This window comes from Coffea eugenioides, chromosome 6, assembly GCF_003713205.1.
Source record: "Coffea eugenioides isolate CCC68of chromosome 6, Ceug_1.0, whole genome shotgun sequence".
Lineage (NCBI taxonomy): Eukaryota > Viridiplantae > Streptophyta > Magnoliopsida > Gentianales > Rubiaceae > Coffea > Coffea eugenioides.
This window is the reverse complement of record NC_040040.1, coordinates 55,095,449-55,104,297: the sequence shown is the minus strand read 5'-3', so window position 1 is coordinate 55,104,297 and position 8,849 is coordinate 55,095,449. Positions and strand designations below refer to the sequence as shown.

The 8,849-nt window shown below is 34.7% G+C and overlaps 1 protein-coding gene across 1 annotated transcript; it reads left to right on the top strand.

The window, feature by feature from the left end:
• The first annotated feature begins 286 nt into the window (after window positions 1-286).
• LOC113774477 (rust resistance kinase Lr10-like) lies at window positions 287-5,705 on the top strand. The gene is made up of 6 exons (XM_027319005.1): window positions 287-349; window positions 2,303-2,987; window positions 3,822-3,902; window positions 4,012-4,035; window positions 4,086-4,468; window positions 4,911-5,705. The coding sequence occupies exons 1-6, from the start codon at window positions 287-289 to the stop codon at window positions 5,703-5,705; spliced, it is 2,031 nt and encodes a 676-aa protein (XP_027174806.1).
• Window positions 5,706-8,849: the final 3,144 nt, after the last annotated feature.

Below are 8,849 nucleotides of genomic sequence, written 5' to 3'. Positions count from 1 at the left end.
AAATAAATAGTAAAATTGCAACCTATCAGTCGCAGTCTTGACGAAACGCGAATTTTTGAAATATTTAATATTCTAAAAATTGTAAAAAATATGATAAACAAAAATAATTAAAAAATTAGTAAAAATAATAAAAATTCGAGTTGAATCGGGATGACTCGGTGTGATTCGGTGTGACTCGGTCGTTTCAACCCTTCACGGTGACGTCTCGGCTAGTCGAGTATCTCGGAATCGTATCATCCCGGTATCGTATCGGAAGGGTCCGAGACGGTGATGACTTTGCCGAGTCATGTTAAGGAGTGATGTTCATGATGCGGTGTGTAAGCCTTCTGCTTTTAATGTTGATGATGCGGTGTGTAAGCCTTAAGGAGTGATGTACATATTCTTTGTTAAATGGGAATGCGATTTAGGGTGACTTTGAAGAACAAAAGTTTTTCAAGTATAAGATGTGGAGAATTGAAGTGCATCATTTGTTATGCTAAAAATACATTATGAGAATTTCCAGTGGTACTATTACAATACACTATTAGAAAGTTTTCCACTTAGATGGTGTGTAACAAGAATAAAGTTGGAAAAATTACATATAACCACCTATAGTTGGACCCCGAAATTGATAGATGAAAGAACGACTTGACTAATTAATGCCTGCATCAAAACGCGACAATGACTTTGACATCTTTTATGAAACGGAACAAGAAAACCCGGGTTTAGGAACCCATCATACGTATTAGTTGATAATTGTTCAGGTTTCTTAATTGAGAAACTAAGTATTATATAACGATTGAAATTCTTTTTGATTTTTCAATGTAGGACAAGTTCTTTTGAAATACACAATTAGGCATTTAGGTGTGAATTGTGGAAGATGGCATCTAGGTCTAGAGATTTTTTCTCTTTTAAATTTTTTGGATTTACTCGACTTGATTTTCATGTTACCATCAATTGGGACTTACAAGAAAAAAAAAAAAAGAGACTATTCTGCGAAACATTAACTGGTCTGATGCTGTTGGAAATTTAAAACGCTCAAATGTGGAATATGCTCAAATTATTCAATACTCCATTCAATTCTAGGGCCCCAAAAATTATAAAGAGGAAAAGAACGAGTGAACCATTTTCTAAACCTGATCTTGATATTTCAAGTGAACTAATTAGCTTCTCATCAGATATCTTTTTATTCTTTTATCGAATACACTAGCTATCATAATATTGTTTGTGTTTTTCATTAAAATAAAGATCATTTCTTATAACTATTTTTAGTTCATCATGCATCACCATAATGATGTGGCTCTGAATTTACAATATAACTTATGTATTAGTAGACTCACTAACTGACTAATTTTCTTCTTTTTAAAGTCTTTATTTATAAATCTATGTTGGACTGCTTAAAAGAAATCATCAAAAGTCTAGACTGGACTCCCTTAAGGAAGAAAAAAATGAAAAAAAAAAATTCTAGTTTGGAACTTTGATATGGATAGTGAATGGCCACATCTAGGTTGGCAGATCAATTTATTTCCTTGAATTTAATTTGCTACATATTTTCTTGTATTTTCATGAACAAATAATGAATGAAAATGTATAATGTCTCTTCATTTTCATGTTACCATCATATCAATAAAGGCTAATAAGAAAAATATCTTTTTCATACAAAACAACAACAAGAGAAAGGAGTTCAAATTAGACTTGTAATAGACTTTTTCATTCGCTGCCAAAATCTTTTTCATTCGCTGTGAAATTTTGCAAAATTTGGTTAAAGCGATTGGTAAGGATAATGAGAATTAGGTAAATATAGTCTTTAATAGATTCATATTTTAATTTTTTTGACTATTGATAAAATCTGCAGTTAGATGCAGAAGAAGAATATCAAAAAAAAGTTAATAATCCTAATTTTAGAATATATAATCAAAGAAAAATAATCGATCAACTATCAATAGCTATTGATCCCATAATCGTGCACTACATATTATTTTGTAAAGAAAAATGATTTTATCATATATTTATTGTTTAAATTTATATCCAACTCAAAATGAGGAGTTATGTCTAACTCATTGGCAATAAGGCCCAGTTCTGAAAGAGATATTCAATAAATTAATTTTGCCTTTTTGAGACCTCAAGTCCTATTCTGTTTGCCAAGTAAAGAGCCCCTTCTCCGTTTCCTATATATATCCGGCTTCTTTTTTTTTCTAATTCACTCGGTCGGTGTATAAGAAGTATGCTTCAACTTCACATTTTGGTAGTTTTGTTGTCTCTAATCTTGATTTACGGCTGGCTGCTGCATATCAAATATTCTTATTTTGATAACAATTGTCAGAGCCATTCCAAAGACACCAGCTGTGACCATAGCCCATCCACCTGCGGGGTTACCGGCATCAATTTAAAGTGCCCCTTTCAATTTAGTGGTGATGATCCAGATTTGTGCCCTGACGTTATTGAATTCTCTTGTGAAAATGATCGAACTGTTCTATCCTTGAGTGTTGGTTCCTATCTGGAGAGACAACAATATAACTTTTCTGTGGAGCTAAACAGTATTGACTATGAGCAACAGACACTTCGTATATTTGATCCTGGGGTGCAAAAGAACAACTGTTCTACTCTGCCAGTCTACCCATTTTACTACCACAACTTCTATTTTGACATGGAGATTGGTCCTGATACTGGTTGGTTGGTCTTTGTGAGCTGTAAAAATCCGGTGAAATTGAAATATCATCCTCTTTACGTAGACACTGCTTCCTGTAATGTCACTGCAAATCATTTTTCAAAAATGAAAGCTCCACCCGGTTATTACAGCTATGTTGTGGTTGGTGAAAGTGTGGTGGCATCTGATATTAAAGAGTCGTGCACTGTCTATAAGAAGGTTCCTGTAGACCTGCGGTGTCTCCCTGATGTAACAGCAGGGGATATTTCGTTTCAAGACATCCACAATCTTCTGTCTAATGGCCTTGAGCTCAGTTGGTACAGTGGCCCGCAGGAGCCCCGCAGGAGGAGATCTCTTTTTTGTAAGTACACTAATTTGAAGATTTATTAACATCGTAATTGATGATTGAGTACTACGGCTTTTCATATGGCATATGTTTTTGGGGAATTAATGCCAAATTAATGTATATTGGAAGATTTTAAGTTACCGTATACTGCTTTTCATCTTTCTTTCTTTCTTTTTTTTTTTTTTTAAAATTATAGAACAACCAAATAAATGCTTATCCTTGATTTCTTTACATATGGCATTAACTGAAAAGAATTAGGATCTTATTTTCTTGCTAAGTCGAACGTGGGGCAGGCACTTTTTTGTTCGGTATGAGTATGTCCAGTTTGTTTAGTTCTTATAACATTTGATGTCCCAATCAATAGCAACTAATAAAATACAGTATTCATGCTGTAAATGTACACAACCGCACCTACCTCAATTCCCTCTAGATCATCTGTTTAATTCAAAAACTGATGATGTGACTTTTTTCTTTTTCTTTTTTTCTTTTTATTTTTTGGGGAATCAGAAACCTGCTGCTATTTTGTCTTTATTTGTTGCTGCAAATCTTTTTTAGCAAACAAAAATATATAGGAACATAGTCAAATTAGAATATTGGGATTTTAGACAGGAGGATGGGTTGACTTTTTGAAAAAGCTTATTTGTTTTATGATCCCAACAAACATATCAATTATTGAATTTTCACTTTAAACCAAAACAAACATCCTTTGAATTTATTGTCATTTGAAACTATTTTTTTTTATTGCCGTAGTAATTTGAAACTTGTACGCACCAGAGTGTGAATAGCAGCAATTAATAAAAGTTGATTTTCAGCATCCAATTGGACATTGACGTTGACTTTTGTACTTAGGCGATGTGGCTCTCAAATGGGCAGAAGTCTACAGTCACGTCTACCGACATGTCATCGGCTCATTTGAATATGGATATAAATGTGAGTAATCTGATTTCTTTGATCAACAGAAAATCCATTCTTTAATCAATCAGATTCTTTCTATTTCAATATTTCCATTATAATCCTTTAACTTTTCTTTTATAAGCAGATGATATTGGTGGCTTTGTTTCGGGTAAGGCATCTGATTTGTAGTTGAAAACTCTATCTATTGGAACATACTAGAAGTCAGTCAATCATTGTTTTGTTCTTCCATTGCCGCAAAACATGTCATCGGCATTATCCTCTTGTTTGCTTTCCTCCTTTATCGGTGTCGTCGGAGGCATTTATCGAGGTATGATACAATAGAAGATTTCCTACAAGCAAACAACAGCCTCATGCCCATTAGGTACTCATACAAAGAAATAAAGACAATGACAAAAAATTTTGAGGAGAAACTAGGTGAAGGAGGCTATGGCTTGGTTTACAAAGGCAAATTGCGCAGTGGAGGTGCAGTTGCTGTCAAGATGCTGAACAAATCAAAAGCTAATGGACAAGAGTTCATCAATGAAGTTGCAACTATTGGAAGGATACACCATGTTAATGTTGTTCGATTAGTGGGATATTGTGTTACTGCCTCAAAACACAGACGGGATCCTCTGTCCAATTTTCTGTGTCCAATTTCCTGTCCAACACAAAACTACGTAGTTCCACTTATTCTTGTGGCTGACGTGGCACATAAAAATAAATGTCTGTTTGGCTCAAGCACCAAGCAACAGCCCTGTCAAATTGTAACCATTCACCGTGAATTCCTCCAAAGCAAACCACTAGCCTAACGGAAAGACATAGCAAAATTTGAGACATACAGAGAGACAATCAAATCCTTGGAAGTACAAAGCAAAATTTGCAGCTGGGCCTAACGGAAAGAATAATCCAAAAAAGAAGAGAGATCCAAAAGTATAATGGAGCCAAACAGGCATTTATTTTTATGTGCCACGTCAGCCACAAGAATAAGTGGAACTACGTAGTTTTGTGTTGGACAGGAAATTGGACACAGAAAATTGGACAGAGTATCCCGTCTGCTCAAAACATGCTCTAGTGTATGATTACATGCCAAACGGCTCTCTGGACAAGTTAATTTTCTCAAATTGTCAGAATGGTTCTCCATTGAGTTGGAAACAAGTTTGTGAGATTGCAAAGGGGGTTGCTCGTGGCATTGAATACTTGCATCAGGGGTGTGATATGCAAATTCTGCATTTCGATATTAAACCGCATAACATCTTACTCGATGAGAACTTTGTTCCAAAAGTTTCGGACTTCGGACTTGCAAAACTTTACCCGATGCAAAAGAGTATTGCAACTCTTACTGCCGTAAGAGGAACATTAGGTTACATGGCCCCGGAACTGTTCTACAAAAAGATTGGAAGAATCTCAAACAAGGCAGACGTTTACAGCTATGGAATGTTACTAATGGAGATGGCGGGAAGGAGGAGAAATGTGGATGCGCATGCCGAGCATTCAAGTCAAATATACTTCCCTTCATGGATATATGACAAATTCGATCAGGTGGAGGAAATGGAAATCGGAGATCATGCAACTGAAGAAGAAAAGACAATTACACGAAAATTGATTTTGATTGCCTTGTGGTGCATACAGATGACACCTGAGGATCGTCCTTCAATGAGAGAAGTCTTAGAAATGCTTGAAGGTGATGCTAGTGGTCAAAAGTTGCCTCCTAAACCGTTGTTTTACCCTCCGGATTCACCCATATCCATGCAAAGAAGCAGCAATAGTAGTTCTTCTGACGAGTCAACGGCGCCCCTATGTAGCTCTGTTGCTTTAGAAATAGAGCAGATAGATGACTGAGTAGAACTCGCGCTTTCAATGAAATCTTTGTCTAGTGGATTTGTCTTTCAAACTCTCAAATATGCCACCTAGTACCAGATAACATGGCAAACTGAAATATCAGTTTGGTATCAATAAACTGAAGGGTAGCACCTTGATATATGCTTCATATATAGTAGTAATACCGGCATCAATATTTGAGTTTAACATAATAATTTCTACAATTGAGCTCCAACACATATTTTTTTCTTAAACTATTATGTTATCTAAAACAGTGAGCAGTATATCTAAATATTTCCTCCAAATTCGTAAGATCGATCCTTTCCAATAGTGTTGCTGTTACTAGTCAAATTGTTAGTTTATAGCCTCGTAGCCATTTTTCCTTATCCTTGGATTTTTCCTTTGAAACATGTCGTTCCTTTACATCAACGTGCAGAATAAGACATTTCCTGGATACTGCCTGCTTGAGTAAGTGGAGGCGAATGCTTCACGGTTTAGCTGATATACTTTTCAAATAATCATGAAGAAGAGAACTAGTATTTCTTCTTGTACCTCCTTCTTTATGGTTCAGTTATTTAAGTTGAGGTTTTTTCGTGTTGAAGAATTCAAGTACGTAAGAAGCATCACGACATTAAGCACAACCATTGGCACCTTCTCTTGAATTATGGATAGGTTAACTATTATTGATTGCTACTGTCATTGTCTCTGAGTTCATATGATTTGATTACAAAAGTCAGTCATTGCTTTCAAGAGAGTGGAGAGGAAAATGGAATTGCTGGCCATAGGGAGCTACTTTGTGTCATAATGATAAACCGTTCTGAAAAGATCTAAACTTCAGTTTTTCAATAAACGTGTCTGAAAATCCATTAAGTTTCAGTGCTGAATGAGATTATCAAACAGGGCCTAAGTAACAACCATTGGCACCTTCTCTTGAATTATGGATATGTTAACTGTTATTGATTGCTACTATCATTGTTTCAGTGTTCATATGATTTGATTACAAAAAGTCAGTCATTGTGCCTAAGCTTTGGAGAGGAAACTCGATTGCTGGGGATAGGAAGCTACTTGTGTTGTAATGATAAACCGTTCTAAAAGGATCTAAACTTCAGTTGTTCCGATAAACTTTCTTGATATGTGTTGCACGAATACAACATTTTAAAAAGTTTTGACCTTAGAGAAAGAGGTGACATATTAGGCTTGAAAATGAAGGGCGTAGGAGTACTCTTAAAACAAATGTCTCAGCTCAGGAACAAAGGACATTAAGCACTTGTTGCCCTCACGAAGTACCTTTTGATCGTGACATTTTGTTACCCTGCAGCAAGGCCAGCATTTCCCACTAGGTAATTAGTTCTAATGATAGTAAACAAGAAATCATGAGTTCAAAGTGCGAAACAAATGTAGCATCTAAGTTCCATAAATATTCATATACATTCTTATCATATTAGTTCACATGTCAAAAGAATTATAAGTATCTCTACTCATGCTGAATTTCATATTAACATAGGCATTTAAAACTATTTTATTTATTAGAGAGTGCTAAAACTGCTTACCTTAGTGAAAATGAATCAATACCTAACTTAACTTAGGTAATTCCTGTGGTACACGTCTTTCGTACCTGTGAAAGCGAGACCCTAATTTAATTTCTAATTGTTAATAATGGAGTAAATTATCAATATTGCAATTACAATTCAGTCCCGTACTGACAAGAGCAGAAGAAATATTTTCGGACATAGAACAGGGAAATGAAGAAATTGGAACTAGGAACGAATCGGCCTGACACTGGAGCCCATCACCAAGGTCCAAACCGTGGGACTTACATACTCAAAGCGGCCATCTCAAAGCATTAATAAGAATTCATCCAAATTTCAAGATTTTCACTCATTTTCCCATTTCACTTTTGATTAGGATTCCAAGTCTAAAATAAGCTTGGACAAAAATCATAGTATTTTATCAACTAATCATTTCCTCGCAAAATTTCTAAAATCATCTCATGGTCCCACTAAAATAACCAACAAAATAACAAATAAGCAAAAGACCCATTAGAGACGTCAATAGTGAAACCTCAAGTACCTAGGAGGAGGAATGGATTGGGTGATATTAGGAAATAAGTGTAAATGAGATATCGCGAATTCGAAATCTCCGACTTACATTGAAAAAAAAGAAGAGTGAACCCCAAGCACGTCATTTGTTCTAACTCTTTTGGAGAGAAATAGTAGGAAGGGTTAGAAATATAGGTGGCAAATTAATTTATTTAATTAAATTTATCCATACCCGTCCATGAATAGATGAGTATGGGTATTTTAAGTTTTTGCATATGGGTATAAAAAGATTACCTAATAATATCCATTTATTAAATGGGTATTATTGGATAACCCATCAATCCCAAGTAACTCATTTAAAATTGTTTTCCCCCAAATCTCCTCTCTTCCCCCACCTTTTTTTTTTTCAAATTTTTCATTTTGTTATGATGGTAACTACTTTTGTTTTATTACTATTATTATTATTATTATTTGTTGATTTTATTTTATCATTTTATTTTCTCTTAGTTTGTTAACTGACTCATTTTTTAGCATTACCAATTTATGATAAGTTTTAGCCTCTTTTCCTATCTTTCCAAAATGAAATTTTAAATTTACACATGAAAAAAATATTAGGTCAAAATTTTTGGATTAAGCTTTTATGTTAATTTTTATAGTACTTAATTCAAAATTTTATATTCTTATTATTCAATTATTAAATAGTATATAATTTTGCGACATAGAGTATGGATAGGAAAAAAATTGATAATTAGGCTTATTGAACATTATGAGTAAATATTTAAAACTAATGATGGGTGCAAAGAGTGGTATAAATCGATAACTTAGTTTGCAAAAAATGAATTTAAATGAGTTTACAAAAAAGTAAAATAAATGGGTTCTAAATGGGTAATTGGGTTATCCAATTCATTTTTTAACTTACCCATTTATACTCATCTAATTAAATGGGTATAAATGGATTGACTCACTTATACCCATTACCCATTTTACCCAACCCAAACCCGTCCAAGTCACCTATTTTGACTCCTCTAGTTAGGAAGAGTAAAGTGAGGTCCAACTAGGGATGGCAATGGGGGCGGGGGTTGGGGCGGGGGCGGGGGGGAATTTTTCCCCCCCGCTTAGAAACGGG